This window comes from Schistosoma haematobium, chromosome ZW (genome assembly GCF_000699445.3).
Source record: "Schistosoma haematobium chromosome ZW, whole genome shotgun sequence".
In the NCBI taxonomy this organism is placed as follows: domain Eukaryota; kingdom Metazoa; phylum Platyhelminthes; class Trematoda; order Strigeidida; family Schistosomatidae; genus Schistosoma; species Schistosoma haematobium.
Window position 1 is genome coordinate 28049857 of NC_067195.1, and position 24385 is coordinate 28074241.

Below are 24385 nucleotides of genomic sequence, written 5' to 3' on the forward strand. Positions count from 1 at the left end.
GTCCTGGTCCTATTGAGATTAGTAGTATTTCATCAGATTTTTTCATATTCTCATATATTCTAAGGCCATGACACAGACTGGATTTTATACCATTGTCTTTTGTGCTGAAGTGAATTCTCATCACTTTTGACCATGGCTGACTGTTGCGAATTTCCGATGGAAAAATGAAACTTTTTTGACTGAATTGGCACTAACTTCTTGTCGGTTCATAATTGTTTGAAATAACACTAGCTGGTTATCACCAGTTATCACCGGTTATAAGAAATCAACTACTCTATGAATTTTAGAGTGCAGGTCCATTTTAAGCAACGTTTGAAGTAAGAACGATCATCCATTACTAGATTATTCTAAGAAGTTATTTCGATTTCTAGGACTGGCTCATTCCTAATTGCCCTAGCTAGATGACTTTCTGGAGGTACGTTCTTTCGACCTATCTGGGAAGCTACCAGTAGTTTGAAAATATTGAAAGGTGCTAGCTAGAAACTATTAATTTAGGCAAACGGATAAGTGCTTTGACTATTTATGACAAATGCATCGAGGAAGTGATTAAACATAAAGTGGATGCTTATGAACAGTCATCTGCTTTCTTCTTGAGGAGAGTGGATTATATTCAGTCAAATATAGTGTATTTAGCAGAGCTATTGTCGTTTTAATCACAAATCATTCTAGGCATACGACGGAGGAGTTTCTTCAGAGTACATTTTTTTATAGCTAGACGTGCCAGTTATCATGCGAGGTACGATAAAATGACTTTGTCGTTAAATAGCTTTTGTGAGCACTTAACACTGATGCTGACCATGCTGGTTTCACAAGATTGGGAAAGTTAAGCCGCTTGATAAAGTACACACACGAGATCCCACTTCAAATTTCGTCAGAACCCATTTTCTGTTACAAGAACCCAAGTTGTATGTCAGACTTTACGATACTTCAGCGTAGGAGCCTAATACGTCTTTCTACTTACTCATTGTCAAGTTCTTTCTTATTAGTTCATGTGCCGTTCGCACAACATATTCTCATATCAGTGTTGTGGAAGCACAGAATGTCCAAGACACCTCCATCTTTGTTCCCGACTTTCCCCACATTGACGGTAGTAGCAACAAAGTTTTCAGCACGTTGTCTTGAACAGTAGCGGGTGATCTTGTCCTCCTTTGTACTAGACTACAAAGGTTTGTGGCGAATAATTGTGCAGTTAAATGACGTATGCTATATATCTCGATCTAAAATAGCAATACAATTCAGTTTGATTTGGCGTGCTACATATCGCAGTTTTGTAACGCGTTTAAAACTATAAGCTGTTAACTTTCATTGTCGAATCGTCTTATTTTTACTCTTGTACTGTCGTCATTAGCAAATTTCTCCCCATGCACACTCTCTCTAAGAAAAAGTATCTCCAAACTAGACGAGAACCATATTTTTAAAGTGCGACCTATATGTTGTAAATTACAATTCTTATTTTCGCCTTGCTAAAGTGCAGTTTAATTTGGGAAATTACCAGATCACAAAATAATTTTAAAACACTCGGATTTTAGGGTCGCGGAATTATGATAATTAGAAGTATTTGAATTATAGTATGAACTAAGAATCCCATAAATAACGTAATCGGATCAAGAAGTACTAGGTAAGCACAAACGAATGTACTGTATTTAGAATTCGAAATCAAGCATTCAACAAGTACAAAGGAATCATTAGTTCATTCAAACACCACAGGAATCCAAAGATGCATACTACTTGATGGAAACATAAAATTAACTTATATAGTTATGCTCCACTCAATTCCCTTCCCAATGAGAATGTCAGATCTGGTCACTTCATACTGATACCATTGAACTACTATCTCCTTCAATTTGTTTCCGTTGCATCTTCCCTTGAACAGGCAGGTTCTCAGGGCGATCATCGGTCAGTCGTCTTATGAATATTTCAGCTGAATTTGCCGCTGAAGCACTTATAGAGAACTTAGCCTCCCACTCCGACATTCCACGACTTATCACTAGTGATGGACGTCCTGAATTCCATGACTGTTTGCTTTAACAACTTACCAAGGTCTCAAGTATCAATTGGACTCTCACAACGTTGTATCGAGGAAAAGGAAGAGAGTTTATGACGAAAACCTAAAGGTTCTCTCTTTTTGACTCTGACAGATCATGGTTCGTATATAAACCTTTCATTATTTATGCTTAGATTGCAGTCAGTGACAAACTCATTTCTCAACTCAACTAAGTAACCATACTCACGTTTTCGTCAAGAGGAACATTCTGTCGTGACAACCAGGAGAATGAAATTATTAAGCTACTGATTAAAATAAATAACGTTAATAGGCGACAGAATATACTACTTTCGACCGGTTGAAGAAGCAAAAGTCATTGATGATATGTGCTAACTCTTTCAGTACGATAGATCTTCTGCCAAAAAGTCATATTTCAACTATAATCCAAGAAGAAATAAACAGGTTATACAAATAGGTTGTGCGGTGGAATCTGTCGCTAAATTTTGATGAAAGTGGATTGTTTTGCATTGGCTCAGAGCTAACACGGATCTGGCTCTACACAAACACATACTGAAAATTCTCAACACTGTTCACGACTTGGGTTTAATGTATAAGGAAATTTTGAACTTTTCTGAGCACATTGCATAGTAAGTATCTAAAGCATATTGGATTCATAATGATAAATTTCAATGACATGGGATCTGGATTAGTATTATGTAAAGAAAGTATCATATCTATACTTGAATATGGTATTTTAGTTTATGGTAATTGCGGATGATTTAATGAAAATTGAATGTGTTCAAGAGAGACTCATCAAAGGTTTTGGGATGTATTCCTACAGTAAGAGTAATTCACGAGAATTCCAACAACTCAAGTTAGAATCTCTCTGGATCAGGCGTATTAAATCAAACTCAATCTACTGTCTTATAAATAGTATTCCTTATTCTTCGGTATCTACCTCTTCATCCTCCTTCAAGTAATTCCACAACCTGCACAACAAAAAGAATATTCTGTCGATCTCAAGCATCTACACAAACTCACATCAAAATTTCTTAGTTATCCGCTGTTCAACAGTGTGGAACCGAATTCCAGCGAACCTCTGTTGCACTTATAGATCATCAACGTAGATGATCTATATCGAAAATGATTGGAGGCCTACTCGAGTTAGACGTGAATGGTGTGACGAACCAACTAACGTCGAAGTCACACCTCGTGGTCAGCACCTTACGTGGACTACCCCATTGACGTATCAAGGTACCATAGATGCTTTGAAGACTGTACAACACAGAGAACGTTATTACAGAAATATATATTGATTAAAGTAGATACAAGCGAAAGTAAGACCACTGCCGCATGGGCCAGTCCATGGCATACGATTAACTAATGCGCGTTGGTTGTACATGACCTTGGCATGGAGCGATGATTTGTTTGACATTCAGTGATCCAACTGCCGGATGATTTGGCTAGGGCTCGACGACATTTCACTGGCCCTACACACTAAAACTATAGCCCGGTTCAAAAGTCTCTTTGATGACTTTCGTTTTGGAAGCGATTTGTCTCACCCATGAAATATTAGTAGATTACTGATGATTTACTCAAACAAGGTCCAGTACCTATCTAGTTTTCTGTAAAACAAAGTAGGATCTCTGAAATTTTGTTTGCTTGTTTAATTCTTTTTATGCAATGATCTAAAAACCTTTTGTTTATTTATCACTATCGTGATTGATCTCCTGACACACAAGATATTATTTTCTGTTTATTCCCTCACTTCTTTCCTTCTACATAAATTTTATTTCCAACCACCCAAAGATTACAAGTGAAAATATATCTTGTTATGATAATTAGAAGTATTCGAATTATTGTACCAGATTTTTTAGTAAACTGCAGGCATTCTTGCCGATGAATGTGAAGAAATGAGCCAACATTTTATCATACTTAACATCATTCTTGATCATAGTCTAGGATGTAAACCCTTCTATGTAATCTCCAAAAGCTCCTCTACGGGTCTTTTAACTTTGCAGCAGTAGTAGAATTGACGTTTCCTTCCGGGGTTTTGAAATTTCTTGCCTGCACATGAGAATGAGGGGACTTTGGATTCCGTAACCAGCACTTAGTTAGAATTATGCCCAGTGGTCAGAAAGTAAAGCTGTCGCTGAAGCATTATTAAATTTTCTAGACGGTCCACAATCACTGATGAGAAATTCACAATTTATAATTGGGGATTTATCATCTTTAATCAGCCAAGTACAGAACACAAGAACGGAAAGTTAGTAACCAGTGATACTAAAAATGAAACTTCGATAGGCATAATTATAGCATCAGGATTTAGTGACTTCAACTGCCCAAGCGAAATGATGGACTTTATACTGTCAGTTTCAACAATAAAATAGTAAAGGGCACCACTGGATAAATATAATCGTTTTCGAATACGAAGTTGAAAATAAAAATAATATATAGTCATTAGAATCACCCAAGTTAATAAGAGCTGCATTACAATGTTTAGCATTACTTGAAGCGAAATACACAGTAGTTTTACAAACCGACTTGATGTGTCCGATATCACAACACATTAAGCATTTAGCATGATGAAATACACATGAATTACGTGTGTGAAATTTACCACAGGACAAATATTCACCAAGCTTGTGCTCACCCTTGTCACCTGCTTTGAAAATCCTCACTGAAATGTCAACCATATTTCCGCGAGAACGAGTGTTATGGTCAATTAAACGCCTATCTGTATGGCCTTGAGTACACGTCGAATTCGGATAACTAAGCACTGTATTAGAATTCTTGATGTCCTAGAAGTCAATTCCATGCACTGCCTAATAATTAATACACGCAGTTCTAGCATCTTGAAAAGAACACTTCGACATTTGTATGAACGCTTTTTCCAGATGTGATATGTTAATCTGTGAAATCAATTGATCACGCAGCTGATATATCCATTTTCTGGTTGCATAACAGATATTTTTATCCATTTTGAGCTCTTCAGTAACGAAATATTACCAGTTTTTACATAATTAGTCACAAAAGGCAACGTATCTAGCACTGCACTCTTAGTTCCACTCAAAGCATGTTGATTAGTTTTATGGGACGGGTTTGCACACATATCAATTATTCTACGGACCACATCAAGGTAATTTAGCTGAACTATGAATTTCGTCAATTATTTTACTACTATTTAATTTGTGATTAATACTTTCACAAGCGAAAATGTATTTACTACGGTTCGATAATAATTTACAAGTTTTCACTGAACATTTTATTTATTATTTATACACCAATTTTTGTATTCTAACTGTTATAACGGTTGGGTTTTCACGTTTACACGTATGGGACGTTAATTTACCTTAGACGAATATCCACACTAGATTCCCCCCCCCGTGTCTATTTTACAGGACTTCAACATAACTCAGATCAAGAACACGTGATTAGCCTGACTAGAACTTAAATATATTACCATACCAAAAACCGACACAGTACAATAACGACGAACAATCAATAATAATTATTATAAGGATAGGGGAATATATAACACTCTGACACCTGTCAGACTATCTACATGTCTGACTAAGCAGACAACCAATCATTATCATTCTCGTCTACACATCACTAACCAAGTTACGTTACGGATTAGTTTATTTTCTTAAGTTCCATTCTCTAGACTGTGATCATTCCATTGTAGGGTTGAGAAATGCGTATGGAATGCGTCAAATAAACAAATTTCTACCTCAGTATTGTGGTTAGAAACTTGTATAGTGAAAACTTACACTACACACTCAAATGATAAATTTTCAGTGTAAAATTTTTTAAATTCTAAACTGCCCAAATGACTTAAACGATTTTCTGATCAAATTATTTTCAAATGTAAAAGTCGTAACATTTTATTCATTATGAAAATTAATTGAACTTCAACTAATCAGATCGCAACTGGAAGTGGTTTAAAACCATATAAATTGTTTTGTAGTTTAACATAGATACTCCTTTTAGAGTACAAAATGTGTGATAAATTATTTTAATAACAATTAAGCTACTCACCATTCTTTTAATATCTATTAAAATCCAACCATAGTTCGCTTACTATTAATAAACTAAGTGTTAAATATAAATTTTCTAGCAAAAACAAGTACTTAAATTGTTTCTAAGTTGATTCAGACGACACTACTTTTATTTGCAAACATTTATTACCTACTGTATTTGTGATTATAGTTCGGTCTCACCACATTTTTATGGGTTGTACAGCTAAACGATTTTCGGTGGCACTTATCATCGTATATAAACAAATATTTTAGATTTCGTGGTTAATCATTGATACGAAAATTCGAAAGATGAATGAATAACAAACTAGGTTATGGATACTCAAAAACCTAAAAGATTCAAGCCTGACTGGTTACAGAGGTCCCCAAATTCTTCTTTAAAAATAGGTTTAATATCTGTGTCAGTAATTATGAAGTATGGTTATGTTTGTACATCTAATCTTTTGAATGGATACAGCAAAGATGCAAACACTAATTTTCCGAAACTAGGTTTTATGAATAGATTACTACTAAGACAAACCTGTGTTTCATGGGTACATGTCTCACTTTCAAGTTAATCTAACCTAGTAAAACAGAGGCCATATATCATGTCTTAAATACTTTCTTATTATTCTATGGATAGTAACTGAGTCAAAACATAATGTACGATTGGATAGTATGCACAAATCTAACTTATGAAGTCTTTTATCTCAAGGTAAGCACAGGATCTTCGGTGGTCCACGATTAGTGGTTCTCTCAGTTCATTTTCGGATATGTGAGTTATCTTTCAAACACTGCCGTGTAGCCTACCGACTGCATCCAATTTTAGCTTGTAATGGTATTGAGTAACTTGTATCAGAAACTTTTTTACCCAACGTCGTAAGAGTTCGTCATAACATTAATACTATGTTACAAACTTTAAATGAAAGCTAAACAACAATGATCCATGGATTCCGAGTCATGATTTTTATGACTTATGTGTCATTTCGATTTAGATTTAAAGGGAAGTTTGTAGTCGATGCCAGCTGCATTTGCAGTGTGCTTAAAGACTCATTTAGCTAGATTGATAGATTTCAGAGATATCTTAGATCACTTTTCAAAGTACACAGATCGATAACAATTGTTTTCGGTTTCCAGGAATAAACTTTGAAACTGGTCATCACTCTAAATCCCTAATTGACGATGACATTTATAATTCTCTTAAACAGACACCTAGTGGTCTATACAACTTCAAACTTTAATATAAATTCAGTTTTTGAAGCCTTGTTCTATGTCTAATAACAAATTACTTTAAGTTGTAATCTTGGCCAACATCTACAGAAAATAAAATATTCTCGACGGCCACTTTTTTAAGAGGTAGCTTACAAAAACGTTTCTCTGAAGTAGTTGACCTCGCATTCCAATCTTGATTATCTTATACCACGTGACGTGCTTTCATCTTCCTAACTAAAATACTGATCCGTTGATAAGTTTTAGTCTCTAAATTTATGAGATAGAAACGTTGCCTGAGGTACTTCATAACATCTTACGGAAGTTGGTTTGCGCACTGCGTCTGAGACTATTGAAATGTAACAATACTTTGGTTCCGGATAGTCTTATAGCACTGCTTAGATTTAGTATCATCGAGATCGATGATGACATACCGAAGTTTCATGTCAATCTAACTATAATCTACTAATATCATCTTCATGGAGGATGACTAAATCACGAATTGATGAGTAGTGTTGAAAGTAACTCTCCTGATACGCTGGACAAGAACAAGGGATAGGATAGATTCTAAAGACAAGTTACATAGTCTACCCAGCTAATAGAACTTTTTTTCGAATAAACCTAATTATTCCATTTGAATTAAATAATAAGTGTTTTGTATATAACAGCCAGTCTTATTGGACGTGGTCCAGCAACCCCTGGTTCATTTGTGACTATTTGAGTACATTTTGGATAGATCTGGGAATATTTCTATTACGTTAATTAAATAAAGTACTTTTAATTACTCCATAAATTATTTAATTTTTTTTCTACTTATGATTATGAATACTATCGTTCTAAGTAGGTCATTCAGCAGGATGTTGGTATTTGCTTTGTTTTTGAACGACAAAATTTAAAATAGAAAAGTTGAACAAACAGTTGAATAAATTTATCAATAATGTAAATACAAATCATGATAACGAGAACTTTAGATCCATCCACAGGAAAACCTTTTGTTTTACAGGTCATGTTTCGAAGGTGGAAAGATGTTTTTACCCGGAGAATTAAAGGTGAATAGATGTTGTTTGCTTTTCAGTGGTTTTAATGGCTTGGCGCCTATTACAAAACCAAACACGAATAACTTCACGATCATAAGTCAAGGCTTTGGCTAACTCAGTCATTTCAGCTTCTAAAATTCAGTTTAAAAAACAATCATAACATTTTTGAGGAGTTCAATGAAACAGAAAAGTAGATTGATAGGAGACTGACAAATTCTAAGCAATCTTGTGCTTTATAAAATGTGTTTTATAAAACAATATCGTATTTAAAAGTGAAAACATTTTTAAAAAATGGATTAGTAAATAATAACTCAAAGTTAAATCATAGAAAATCCTCAGTGGCAGAACACTATGATGTTTCTAGAAATAAGAAGATCATGTACAGTAATGTAGACTGTTTCATATTTCTAGCAGCTGAGAGATGAAAAAGAACCATCAGTAAGCAATAGTTTATTTTATTCACAATTATCATTTAAAATCTAAAAATCACTTCCAAGAACAAACAAGGTAGATAAGAAGCAGTATAGCTTCTATTTTCACACCAGAAGATGATATTTCATTAGCATAATGTTTAGTTTCATTTGATCAGTAATTGTTAACTCTAAATATTATATAAACTTAGTTCTATGTTTTTACTAACTTCAATAATTTCCGATTTTTGCATTATATTCTCAAGTCTATATGTAAAAAGTATAACAAACGCTATTTGTGTCTCAACTCAGTCATTCGCCTACCTTACAGTATTTTTTCAAGACTTGATAGATAAATTCCATCCACAAATTGCAGTACAAAGTAGGTAAATCTTACTTCAAAAACACACAAGAACACTCATGTGCCCGAAATGTTCCCTTCTCAATATCTAAGTGAGATGTTTTACTGTGTTTAGTTTAGTTACTTTCTGCAACGTAGTCAAATAAACAAATGGATGTACTTGTCGAATTCCTATATGGAAAGAAGTGTTACTGCTAAAGCTTACCGGGTGATATTAGTAACTATTTTTGGATTTCATAAGTTTAACTCTGATATCAAAACTAACAGAACTGTTCGTAAATAATTTATCTGAGTATATTGTTCAAATTGTGTTGTTCGTTGTAGGTTTATTCGAATAATAGAAAAAATCATGCTAATCTACAGATCATTAAGTTAGTTGTATTATCGCAGTACATTATGTTACTATATACACTAGACACTATAAACAAATACAGTGGATAATAGCGATATTTGAATGACGTTTATCTGTAAGCATCAGACATTATTTACAGTGACCAAACTAATACATTTTTACTTATTATAAAAAGTGGTTTTATGATTGTTTGAACCGTTTTAATGGTCTCCGGAGTAATGAACACGAATTAATTTTATGCCGAAAGGAAAATATCTCTTAAATAAATTGAAGTCAGGAACAGTTTTCAAGTTAGTTTTACTGCAGGTTTACATGTGCAGTTAATCAATGAAATTATCACTATCAGCCACAGTGGTCATTTACTAGAACTTCATACATTTGGTAGATATATCTAAGTAACTTCACCAGTCTGATTGGATATCAGTATCTTGATTTTGATGTTTCAAGACTGAATTGTTGTAGAAATTCTCAAGCAGGAATATAGCTTTGATTAAGAAATCTCTCGTCAGAGGCTGTATCTCATCTGAAATAATTAATTTGATTGGCAGTAAATGGTTTGATATTATCTTCGTTATATCAAGAAAATATTTTAACACAATGATTCACTTCTATTACTCTAAAAATGTATGTCCTACTTTATACCCAGTCATGAACCTGATCCTGCACGTTGGATGACTCAGGGTAAACCGGAATTAACAATCCACCTAGGCCTTATTCTTGTAGTTTATCAATAAAATGACACTGAAGAGCCCCATAATCTTGTAAAGACTTGAATCCAAGTCGCTCGGCACTCCACATTGGAGTGTCTAGACAGCATCTAGTCCATTATATGACTGCCAAAGTTTCAGATTCAAAACCAGTGATGGAATTTCTCTTTCGTAATGATCATAGATACATGCTGCCGAAAAGTGCAACAAGTACAAAACCAAGGTATACTGATTACTCGCAACGGGCTTGAAGGATTCACTATTAAATAAAATATACGTCAATATCAAGTAACTTAGTTAACTGATTGAATTTCGAACCTGATTAATAGAATTCAGATACAACTAAATGGCCAATTACTGTGGGCCTTACTTTCTATCAACAACTTAAATCACTATAAAGTTTAATACTGGAAATTAAGGAAATTTTTATTTCTAAATAAGTATATAATCACTTGTTGGGTAAGGATTCCTCTCAAGTTGGTGCAATAAACACTTTAGTGCTTTAGTACTGAAACAGGTTCTACGTTTACGCTTCCTAGGTGGTCGGTGTACAAGTTGAGCTCCAATGGCATCATTTGCTCCATTGTGATGCATTGCCTGGGTTTCAGATAACCAACGTTCTAAGACAGGTTTCATTCGTTTTGCGGATTTTAAAGTTACATCAAGTTTCTCGAATCTGAAACAGATAATCAGAAAGTATATTTTAGTTTTTTAGCACTTTTATATGCTCATAATATAGTTTTTAAACAAAGACGGTTACGTAGAATCAACATTTAAACAACGTTTTAAATATGCTAATAAGCCATGCTTCAAATTAAGATTGTAAAGCGGTATATGTTTATAGCCTTCCTAAAAACCCAAAGACTTTCAGGTTGATAACAATAAGGTTAGCTTCCAAATATTTGGACAGTGATATTAATTAACATGCTTAAGTACGTTCATCTACTATTATACAATAGGTTGGTCAAACCCTAGGTAAGTTGCTATTCGTTTAAATTTCTAACAATAATTTTGATAATAAGAGTGTTTAAATCTTAGATACCAAAATTTTGTTCATGGGTAAGTGCCAGAATGTTGTAGAGTGAGTTCGCTTAACTTTATATTCAAGCTATTTCGTTGTTCATTCTTCCCTGCTTTATTAACCTAACCAACCTGCTAATGGAATGATTCGCGTTTTTTAACGTAGGAATTGTGCTTATCAATGAACCAACACCGCTAGGTTTGATTGATTTTTTAGTTTCAACCTTATTTCCCTTTTTTCAAATGAATTTTGCCCACAAGATTATGTTGTTTGTTCGTAATTATATCGTCTTGTTCCAGGTTTCATAAAAGAAAGATGATTCAAGAAAGTTATTTTTATTGGGTTATGCGGGCTATTTATGAAGCTCAAATTTTAATTCCTGGTAAAATTAAATATGGAAATGCCAAAAAGTAAGTTACAATGATCGCTTTAATAGTACGGTTCAATGTCTTGTATGCAATCCATTGTTTTCAACGCTTCTGGTAACAGTGAATGGAAATTTATTCCAACTACTTCTTAACTTGTAAACTATTGATAATAACATGCTGCATACTCCAAGTTTAACTTTGTGGCAACTGATCAGTCCCATACATAATACTTATTTTTGGAAAGAAGATAGAGGTTATTAGTAAATACTTCCAAGGAGTCAAAGCTGTAATCTAGTGGCAGTTCAGAATCTTATGTTTCTAAATGTTTTTTTAAAAATTTATTACGATAAAGAAAAATAACAAACGTGAATCCAAGGTTATGACTTACCGACAGATTGCACTTTGACTATAGGCAGGTCCTTCTTTGGCATTTAAAGAAGCTCCAACTTGTGTCTGTGTCAAACCCAAACTGAGTCTACGCAATTTAAACAAGTGTGCAAATTCATATATTTCCGCCAAATCATCATTAAGTGAAATTCTATCTTCCTTCTCTTGTATCATTGTTTTCAATCTTTGTGATTTTGATGAAGTGCGTAAAGACGAATTATCTGTTTGATCATTTGAAGCAGTCTTTGAATCGACTAAGTCTTGATTTAAATTTGATAGCAGGGATTCACATTCACTATCTGAATCATATGCTACCGATTGATTGTTAATAAGTAAGTTGTTCTTTATGTGTGATGAAATAGTTTTTTGTTGGTTGGAAATTTGTTCACACTTATATTGATCCTGTGAAGTCAAACTGCCACCAACTACAAAAGATGAAAGCCATCTAAATAAGGAGAAAGTATGATGTCGAGTTTTGTCTGATGACTTTATCTAGGTAAGAAGTGAACATTCAAATTCTACTTTTAAAAATATGATTCTGTTTTTGACATGAATTATGAAGCATAAGAAAGCAAATTCATAACCCTCTATATGTCACTGATATATAGTCGATTCACTGAACTTGTCTCATCATACCAGTAATAAAGATTTTGTCAATTTCATCTCGAATCATTTGAAATACTTACCATAAAATAATTTTGTAAATCAATTTATTTTTTGCTTTATAAACATTATTAACCCAGATAAGCTAAAGTTGAGAAATGTATTCTCATAATTTATATTCTTTTAGTAAATATCACGATAATAAATTAAAGACACTCTGTTGGGGAAATTTTCAACTATGTATCTCTGGTGACATTATTTTATAAACTATAGAGTCACCGAAGTTATTCCATGGTCAAAGCGGTTCAACTTGATTCGGGTTTAAACTGACAGTTATTCCTAAGCGATTTTCAGAGATCAGTAATGAACAATAATGTAAACCTAATGTCCAAACTTTAAAATATTTCGAAAAATATAGGTGTTTTCAAACTATCCACCAGGACGGCAGTTCACATTTAAACACATTAACACCAATGTTATTAACTGCAGTACTGAATAACACTGAGGGGAAATCTCTAGTGACAAAAGTATTTCCTTTGTAATCGGTATTGGTAAACATGAAATATAAGTAAGGAACTTTCTCCTTGTTAATCCCAGATATTTAACAATGATCAATATGAAATGTAATCATGTCTTATTGTTCAAACAATTTCAGATCGTCATGGAGGAAGAATAGATTTTTTATTGTAAGAATAATAACCGAAATAGTAAAACACCGGCGATATATCAAGAGATTATGATAGCAGACTGTAATCCGAATTTTCTTCTAATTTTATTCACCTGTTTATAATTATGGCTTATTTATTAATTAGCGCAGTAACTCGCATTTACAGAAGCTATGTGTAATATTGTTTCCACTATATAAACTTGTGACAGACTTCAAATGGAGAAAGTTACAATTTAATAAAAACGATAATGTCTACTTTACTAATGAGTGAATATAAAGAATTTGAACTAAACACCTAGTTTGATAATATTTGGTTTTAAAATCACGAAACCGGCATGTTACACAAAAGCGTAATTACAATTCCTGTTCTTATAAAATATGTTAACATCATCCACTCAACGTAACAGAGCTCCAAAAATAATCAATATCAATTAACTCAGATATTTTATTATATAATAGTACATTTTATCCTTGATTCATCATTCATTAAACATTAATTGTTGTTTGCTAATCATTCCAACAAGAAAGAAATATTGATTTAATTGTTCTATAATTGAACATTCATACAACTGAACAGTTATCATGTGCTAAAAGGAATAAATATGTGTGGATATTTAAATTCGGGTGAGTATATAATTTGACTTCACTACTAATTTATCTATCTGACTACAAAATAGTCATACTGACTTATAAACTACACGGCTTAGAAATAGTCATTTATTTAGACGCTTCATCAGTAATCAGAGATCGTCGCTGACTTTACATGATTTGAAAAATAAAAGCATCAACCATAAATTCGATAAGAAAAATGTTTCCTTATCAAGCTGTTTTAATTATTAATTAATTTATCATTTCTTTGCATCAAAATATAACTACTCTAACTGAAGTCTAGGCTAAACTGAAGGTATGAAAGTGTTTTAGGATGTCACATCATTTCACTGATGTTAATGAACCATTTAACGTGATTTTATTTTCATTATTAGTCGGAATAAATTAGAACTCATAGATAGTTTAAAGACGATTTTGTTTCTTATCGGTAAAAATTTCAGCTAAATTATCCATTTCAAACAAGATTTAGTAGTTCATAAGAAAATTAATATCACTCCGTCCATCCACCATGAGTGATATTATTGACCGTTCTCTTTTCATACTGTTTGTAGAAATCATTTGAAAAACAGGATCGTGAAGGTGCATTTGAGTTCTAATGTTATTATATAAAGGGGAATGATTCCACACATTTTCTTTTCTAATACAGTTCTACTTATTGTAAGAGATGAAAGCAAAATTGTCATTGCAAAATGAACTACACAAACGTATCAGGTCATGAAAGCAATTGTGATGGTTTGTCTGTACATCAATGGATTTAAAATGTTTGAAATTGTCATAATGAACAACGTAGTATTTCATTAAAACAAACAACAAAATAATCAAGATATCTTACTTTGATCTGTTAATAGATCATCCCTCGTATTTGCTCGAAAGTGTGTATTTGATAAATTATTATTATTATTGTTATTGCAGTCAGCTTCGTTGTTTGAGTTACCTGTTGTCACAAACACTTTGTATTTATTATTATAAATCTGAATTTGTTTTTGAAGTTCTTCAATCGAATCTATACTATTGTGTAAATTATTCTGTTGAACTAAGAGATAAAAGTAGCGTAACCAATTCTCATAAAACGTTTTATATGATAATGATTTGTTGGATGGATCATATTCTTCGGTTTGAATTAATTTAGGATCTAAGTGTAGGAATGATTGAGCTAATGAGTCCAGCGATGGATGGTAATTTGATGTGACTGGAAAGGGAGGTGTTCTGTGTTTGATTGTTTTTGATGAAAACATTGTATTCCCAGCAGTTAATGCTAACGGTTGCAAGCAAGATCCAAATGAATGTTCTTCAGTAATATCGTCGTCAGTCATATTTTTTTAGTACATGTATATTTTAGGATCTAAATTAATATCTAGGCAAATTAAAGTGAATCATTTGTGATCTTATTAATATTGAAATAAATGAATTGAACAGTTATTAATTCTACTAATTATACACATTATTATTTAGTTCTTCATGAACTGATTAGACTTGAAAATTGAAATTGTCAGAACCACAGTTACAGCTTAAAGATGAAGTAACTACCCATGTAACATTTGTAGCAACTTGGACGTGAGCTGAAGTTACGATTGCTATACAAACAGACACCAAGCAGGTCAGACTAATTCAGTGTAGGTGAAAATGACTATTATATTCAGTAGGCGACCCTTATTTTTGGTTTTAGAATAAAAAAATGGATCATTCGTTTTGTAAATCAAGCTTAAAAAACAGAAACTGACAAGCTTTACGGATATTCATGACTGGAACACTTCAACCGTTTAAGGCAAAATACTTCTTGACATAGAATAATAAAATTATTTTACCAGATTAAGAAAGTCATTTTTCAAAAGTTAGAGGCGCTTAAACCTCTCATCGGGATTTTTACCAAGTTACAACTCAATTTAAGTTAATCAATCCCTGAAAACTACCGACCTTATAAATTCCACGACCTTGTGATGTATTTCAAATAAAGTTTTGTATTTGTAAAAGATTTTATTCCTCTGTAGTAGATACTTAAGATTGTAGCTGATCAAATTTTGTTAGAATGAGTAAATATTGAGTGGAGACCTCGATGATACGTTTCATAATTAAAAATTCTTAGTCCACTTAAAAAGTATCTAGCAGTTGGATCATGGACGCTCAATTAGTCTCATTCCCAGCCTTTGAAAGATGTTTGTTGAAGACATATGGTTGGTAAAGTGAAAAGATTGGCATCAGCGACCAAACAAGATATTGAATTAAAAAGCCATGTGGCAAGTACAAATATATGGAACGAAATCATAATGGCACAATATGTAAAAGAACACGTAATCTTTTTCACACTTGAAATTACAAGTCGATCTAAGCTAGACCATCATTGAAAACCTGGACGGACTGAACGGCCATTTCTTGCTAGTACGGGACTACTCTGTAGTGCTCACCCACGATCCCACATGCGGAACCCGAACCTAAGACCTTCACTCCTGCTCAAGAACACTTAACCTCTAGACCACTTAGCCGGTATCAAACGTTGTTAATGTCTAATTTCAATCAATTCATGATCTTTCGCAACTCTTCATCCATTGTTTGAAGTGGATAATTGTACGATTCTTATAGAAAGTACTTATGTTTCACTAGAACCTCCTAGTCTTTTCACTACATATCTGAAATATTTTATTCAGTTATTACATTTTGGTTTTCAAATATTTAACTTTCTATAAGCTATTACGGAACTTTAGGTAATGAGGACATCTGTTTGTTCATACTTTGAGGTAAGTACCATTCACAAATCCATTGTATTTTTATTAAATTGAAGCCATATTATTCAGTCCTACACCCAAATATGATTAGATGGCATTACATGGGTTGCAACGAACCCCACGTAGAGACTAGTATTGTTCATGAACATAGTATTTGATATCCACAAAGGTATCATCTGTATTTAATAGTAACTTAAATATATCTTATAAGCTGGGGATTTTGACCGTCAGGATAAATGACTCAAAGACCCAATCAGAACTGTAGAGTAAAGTATAACGCGATCTAATAACAAGTTATCTATTCTTAATTAATTGTTCTCAATGTAAAAATTGTTAGCATATTCTCCGTTCTGAAACTGATGGAATATTTTTCAGTGGTACATATTTTCTCACTTCAATCAACTTATGTATAATACTATCATCATCCATTATCATAAATGGTAACTACTTTGAGAAATCCATCTCTAAGCTATCCAATATTAAGTATCAGATGATTATTTCCTTGCGTATATTATGGAAATTTGTCGAAAATAGATCTTGATCGGTAGAATAATTGTAAATCAACAAATACTTAGATTTCGATATATGTATAAAATCACTTTGGAATTCCATTATTTGAATTAGAATAACCAAAGATTCACAATTCTGAATAAAGACTGTCTCCGTATCGTGTTTTCAAAACTTATAAATTTGACTTTCACCATTATATTATCATAGAAGTCGACGAATTCTTTGTGGTTTTTATGAATTTAGTCAATAATTATTATGAAAAACGTCTGTGAACGAATATAAAGAACTATGGAAAACCAATTAAATTAATAAAGATCACTTGCTACTAATTAAATATACTTTACACTGTAATCATATTTTTTTTAAAATAAAGACCTTGCATAATAAAATAATGATAGTAAAAAGATTTTTACTCACTTAAAATTATGTTTTAGAAAGTATCAGTTGTATAAGGTAATTATCTTTTCCAGCTTCCTTTATTTACAGGCTAATAAAGTAAATTATGATAGGCAGTGAAATTATAGTAAATCAGGCACATAGTAGGCAGGGAAACAGACAAGCGCCTTCCCTTCAATCGAACATTTAAATTATTATTTTTACTATTAACATTATCATTAATATTCCTACAACATTAATTAGTATTTATATCATGAGGTTTAATATAATTATGGTTTTTCAAATATTTACTATGCAATTGTTAGGGCATTCGAATGTCCCCTCTCTAATTCACTTCGTTTGTCCCCCACGAATAATCTATTCTAATATATGTGTCTTATATTCTTATAAGATTGGCTGGTTATTTGTCCAGCCATCAAAAGTTCAACTACACTTTGCTTGTGTGTACACGGGTACAAACCTGTTCCTATCTTGTAAAGTGAACTATGGAAAAAAAATGCTTGTGTGCGTGCGACCTGTGTTTAGAAATATACATTTATAAAAGTAAATTTAGTTATAGGTAGAAAAGCCAACAATCTACTTATATGCCAGATATTACCAAAGTAAATACGGAGATCCGATTACTGTCTACAGATGTTTACGTTTCCACCTCAAGTAGAAAGACTGACAAAACGCTTTAAAAGGAAGTTTATAAAACTTTTACTTAAAACTGTCATTAAAATAAAGTTTAGAAAAAATGCTTGAAAACGAGTTCTATACTATAACTAATTCACTTGGAAAATAATCGTAGACGTTGTATCATTAGGAAACTATTTTGTACTAGTTCAAAATCGTCGAGCGTTAAAATCGTGAACAGATTTAGAATAGATCATATGACATTCACATCTTTTAGTAGGCTCATCCTTTGTGGGCGAAATTTAAAAGTTTATTCAAAGCACAATAGTAATGATAATAATAATCCTTATTAATAAGGATAAAAATTCTAACATATATATTCAACTTCCACCATTCATAGTCCAATATAGAAGAGAAGGGGAAAATTTAAAGCTCTATCATTGAACAGCTGGTTGAGACTAGTCACCAGAATAATATAGGAATTAACTCCTAAGATTATCTATCGCATTCCATCCAAATCTTACTAGGCAAAAACAAACCTTAAGGGACTGAATGAACTAAAGTAAGCCATTAGCCCAGTTAGATGAATATCTAAAGCTGAAATGGTAGGATAACTGATCGATTCGCTTTAATTATTTTATGAGCGTTAGAACTGATGTCCATACACCATAAAACTCAGTGAACAGATAGTGAGGCTGTTCCTTTGGTTATCTCCTCACTGTTTTTATTCCAGAAAAACTAATAAATAATGCTTCAGCTAGTTATCAAAATCTAAAACGTATCATTTTCTTTGCCACTTAATTATTTGTTCTACAATTTTAAATGGAATTAAATACAATATCCTGTATTGTAAGTCAATAAACTAGTTTTTCTATACAATTTGTATAGTCGATGCTTCATTTCAGTTTTACTAAGATTATACTCTTCATTTTCTTTGAGATTTTATAAAAGTATTTGCATTCGAACTATCAGAAAGAAGCTTGAGAAGGATACTGTAAATTTCAAGAAACTACTTATGGAATAATCAGTTTTTATATTCTCTTTGTATTTGTGTTAGGGTGATCCAGAAAATTTCTAGCCAAAGACAAGCAAGGACCAGGAAACACTAAGAAGCATTTCATCCAATCAGCGTTCACTTGAAGTTTTAGCCAGAAACATCAAGGAAGTGAAACGTCACATGTAGAGGTTCTGATTGGCTGATTGCTATACTGCTATTGTTTAGTAGCATTCCAGAATCTTCGAGCAACCCAAGGACATTAAAAAAAACCTATATTTTCTGTATTAAAACGAATCATTGGAGTGGGGTGCTTCTCGCATATTTTGCGTCTTTTCTCTCTTGTTCAGGTCGTTGTATAGTGCTAGCTTGGGGGTTACAGAATAGCTTAGGAAACGAATATAGAGTTCAATTCGCACAACTTATCAATTTGCTAAACAGTTGTTTTGTAGTATTTTTATATCCCTCTAGTCCTAAGCTATCGTTTGACTCAATGACTGTTGCGGTATTTTTCGACGTTCATTAATTACATGTCATTATTAATAAACCTGTCATTCAACTATCCCATTATTGTCCTAGTTGTGTACTGATTGAGATTGATTAATTATTTGTCTGTTGTGATCTTACATCGTATATATATAATTGAGTTTTCGAGTCTAGATAAAACATAGTAATATCTGGTATACCATATACTTGCAATTCTTTCTTTCTTTAGAAAATCAACTTCAAACTCACACTTAAACTACGACGACACCTATGAAAGTGTTCAGTAAAGCTATATTACCATGTTTTTGTAGTTATATTTAAAACGTCATAAGTTATATCATTTGGAATACCAACTAAGTTTTTGACACTCAATTTTAATTGATCTACTTGGTTAAAAGTCGTCTTCTCTTTTCATAAAATAACAACAATAATAACTAAGGCAAATAGGAAAGAAAGGGAGGGGGAAAGAATCAGTGAAAATAAAGTTGTAAAGAAGGGATAATCATTAATACTCTTATGAAAAATGAGTGTACACATTTATGATGGACATGTGATGTTTATACAAAACTGTCTTAATAAGATTGTCATTGTATATATATGCATAAAGTGGGTTGGTGTCGTAGTGACAATCAGCTGTTTAGATTCTACAAATTGCTTATTTTAAATTTTACTATCACATGAATACACTTTTAGACATGCCTTAACAGTCTTCCCAAATTTTTTTTTACCTTCATCCTGCTGATATCTTGAATAGTTTATTCAATCATTGTATTTTGTTTATTTGGATAAATAGACAGTTGTTTTATAAAATGCGCTTCAATTTTCATATATGCACATATCTATGTTTGTAGTGAAATGAGCGCGCATGTGTGTGTAATAGTACCCAGAATTTAAACAAACTAATCAAACACTTGGAGATTAATTCAGAAATAAATAAAAATAAATATCAAAAAATTATAATCGAAATAATAATTAGTAAAGAAATGGACACTGAACAGGGCGCTAGAATATAATAGGATATGTGTGTATGCATGCCAGTAAGAGGTGATGGTGAGAGGGTGAAAATAATCTTATAAAAGTTTTACATTAGTAAAAATTTGGAAAAAAGACAATCAAAACTAGGCGAAACATAAAAATAGAAAAAAAATAATTAGAAAACATAACACATTTCTAAATCTAAGTAAACTATTAAATTAGTTTTTATTCTTCTGTAATCACTGACACTTTACACCAATAACAGTTAGAATAATAAGATAAACAGTAGACTGAACTTAGATGTATGTTTGTGATCAATTAATTACGTCTGAACAACCATAGCAATTAAACATCAAATTATACATGAATGTATGCATGTATGCTTATAAAAATAAGAGATAGGTTCATTTTGCTAATTTTCATGAAAATGAATAGAAATTAAACAAGTTAGTGATTGTATAGTTTATCAATTTGTTCGCTAGTTTTGTTTAATAAGATGACATACCATTTTAAGGGTGGTCACGTAAACGATACTACCTCTCTCTTTTGTTTAAACTAACTAACAAAATATTTATATATAATTAATTCAGTTTTATTTGATATTAAGCATTAATTATATCGAATAAAGATGCTATTATTTGTGTATCAATAATACCAATAACAAAAATAGTATGATTCTGATATTTATAACTGAATATGGCTGATAAGTGATGGGAGAGGTAGAGAGAATAGTGAATACAAATTAACGGCAACAAATAAACGAACATAAGCCAGCCGATGTTGATCGTGACTGCGTAAGCTGAAAGAAAAAATGAATCACTGTAAATCTTCATGAAAAAAAGCAGGAAATTAATTAAACAGATCACTAACTTATTATTATTATTACCACTAATATTAAAGCTACTACAAAAACTACTGCTTCACGTTTACCTTATACCCTAATCTTCTCATGCAATAAACACTGCAATTTTTACTTAAATACTAACGATTACTTTCAAAATCCCATGTTGAAATATCACTTGAGAAAATCAGAAAATCTTTCTAATTCGGTTAAGTTGATCAGTAAACTAGTTGCAACCCTGAGATCATGTGAAGCACCAACCTTCACTTGTTGAAGGTCAGCCATTAAGTATATCAGTTTGGAAAAAAACTCTTGATCTTTTTGTCCACATAAGCTCAGTTCTCATCTTTCAATAATTTTCTTATTTGTTTATTTTCTTAGTCATAATACTTAATGCGTACGAATGATTCTAAGCGTAACTGTTCGATTACATTCTGTATAACTTCTCGAGTTACCAGAGGTTAAACTGATTGATTTTCGAGAACACCATTATGTTTCAGATGAAATTACTACAAATATATACAGACATCTTAGTAATTATGATATTGTTAGTGTTTGTTCACGACGTCTTTTGACATCATATGAAGGAGATATAAATCCTACTGTTAGCGACAGCGGATTCTGTCTAATTTCTGTCAAACTTACTCTTCCTTCGTCGAAAATGTTTCATTTTCCCGTCAGAAATAGATTCAGTTGAATGGAAATTAGCCGATTACATTAATTGACTAAGAATAATATTTTTTGGCATGGTCATACTAGGATACTAAAACGTAATGATTAAAAATACATCACTATACGTAAGACTAATGAAAATCTGTACAAAAGTCAAGTAAAAAATATTTGTGGCAATTTCAGAACCTTTTTAGATGGTGCAGAAGTTAGGTTCACAAAATCAGTGTCTGTCCCCACTCTAAAGAAATACATTGTTTGCCTCTTCTGTTACGATTTAAACCCTCAAATAACTAACTTTCTTTTCACTGTTTCAGCTGAATAGTCAACGTCACACATTAGTGGAGGATACAAAGAGTTCGATTGTTTTGTCTTATCGTCAGGAAATGTGATTGGTTTAAGGAAACGAAGTAATCAAATTATTCAGCAGTTGCCTCTAGTCGGTATACATGAAAACTCAATAGTCGGTTGATTTCATGAACGATTAAGATTATAAATAGGATAATAATATTAACCTCCAATTTGTACCTGAACACGATAAATTGACATAGCGACTCAAAACATGAAACTAGTCTCTAGTTAGTGCGCATTTTAAATTCCTATCGACAAAATGTCACACTTTTTCTCAGTCCAATTATGGCATAGGCTGATGAGCAGGTTAAGATGATAAAATCAATAAATCAAAACTGAAATGAAGCAGTCCAAGGAAATCATTCTAATTATCATTACAATGATGGAAGCGATTCGTTTCTTTACTGACGTGTACAAATGTCTTATCTTCCCCTTGACTTCACCTGAACAATACACCTTTATGAACTGTGAAAAATTTTCTCATTGGTCCAGTTCACTGCTTTATTCAGTAGTCACTAATTTAATTGACTTCAGAACTATCAATTTAATTGTAAGACTTTCATAAAACCATTGATAATTTTTATCATTTTCTAAAAAAAATACAGCAAAAGCGTAGTACATAACTTTCGTTTTGTTGTTTATAGTGTTTTTCAATATATATATATATATATATATATATATATATATATATATATATATATATATATATATATATAAGCATCGTGCATAAAGCAACATGTTTTCTTAAGCAATTGATAAGTACCCTTCTCATGTTACTGTTAATTGTTTTTATAAATTAACGTGTATGTGCCAACATGATTACAGTGATAGAATAAAAGAATGGTCTACCTAAGATTCTATAAACGTATTCTGAGATGTTCTGCTTAAAATAAGTAAAAACGTCAACAGTGAGATTTCCAAGCATTACTGAGACATAGGATATCAGGTAAATACCCTAAAGTCTTTCAATGTCTGATGAAGAAGCAATCCCTGATCTCCTACGCTATTACCATTAAACCCTTGAAACCTGACTTATCAATTCGAAAAGTGTTTTCAGTCTTTCTTTGTTCTTATTTTATTACATCATTTTTTTCCAAAAGTCATTGATATGAAAACTGGTTACTTCATCAACTGGAGTGTGATCAAAATACGAAATAGAACGTCTGTGATATGAGATTATTTTCTGAAAAGGAGAAATTGTTCGACTTAGTCAATTAGTTATATCTGTTAGTTACATATGCTGAACTGTATGATATTGTAAATATGTTTATATAGTATAATTTATTGACTCACTACTGTTAAAGATTAGTCAGTTCAAATAAACGAATTGGACTGTCAATCTAAGTAAATCACATAAAAGGTAGTTGTATTTGTATGAATTAATGATTCTTTTGTACCTGACGACCCGCATATTACGAATGCCAAATATAGTGCGTTCATTGGTGCTTATCTAGTTCTACTTTCTGTAAACTGCACTAATTTGGGAATTGCTAGTTAGTGCAATGATTTGAATTCTTCTAATTATCATAGTAGTGTATTCATATATCATTTTAATTTATTTTGGGAATCAAATATGTCCGTATGACAGTCTTACGTTTAATAGCGTCATTACTTTATTCTTTTAGTTGACTGAACTTATATTGTTTTTTTTGCCGCTGACTTATTTCGTCAGTTCATCATGTGATCACCCATTTTCACCTTATAATCTTTTGTTACTATGCTCATCAGTGTTCTAGAACCTTCTTTGACATCTTACATATAATTACAATATTCTATCCGGACTATTCAATTTTATTTTAATGTTTACCACACTTTGCTGATATTTTTTCATGCTAAATTCCAACCTACTTCACTATTATAAGTATATTTGACTTTAACTGAAATTTTGTTTTTGTAACATCAAATATTGTGAGAAGCTGATGAGAATATGATGAAATAAAATAAACTTTTGTTATTCTGCTCAAACTGTTGCTCTTAGTCTCTTCAAAGTGATTATGATTGATGGAAATAAGTTCATATTTATATATATGCCTTAAGAACTCACTAATGAATACATTAGTTCCCATTACATTTACCAACTCACATATATGTGCA

General features: G+C 32.1%; 2 protein-coding genes across 1 annotated transcript; both read right to left on the bottom strand.

The window, feature by feature from the left end:
* The window catches only part of HERPUD1 (Homocysteine-responsive ubiquitin-like domain member 1), a 117355-nt gene that overhangs the window by 23899 nt on the left and 69071 nt on the right, over positions 1-24385 (bottom strand).
* Positions 8135-17439, bottom strand: POU6F1_1 (POU domain, class 6, transcription factor 1). The gene is made up of 6 exons (XM_035734302.2): positions 17382-17439; positions 14744-15088; positions 14567-14683; positions 11857-12280; positions 10532-10755; positions 8135-8380 (listed from the first exon to the last, which is right to left on the bottom strand). Exons 2-6 carry the CDS (start codon positions 15045-15047, stop codon positions 8256-8258), a joined length of 1194 nt encoding a protein of 397 aa, XP_035588939.1. The 5' UTR covers positions 15048-15088; positions 17382-17439; the 3' UTR covers positions 8135-8255.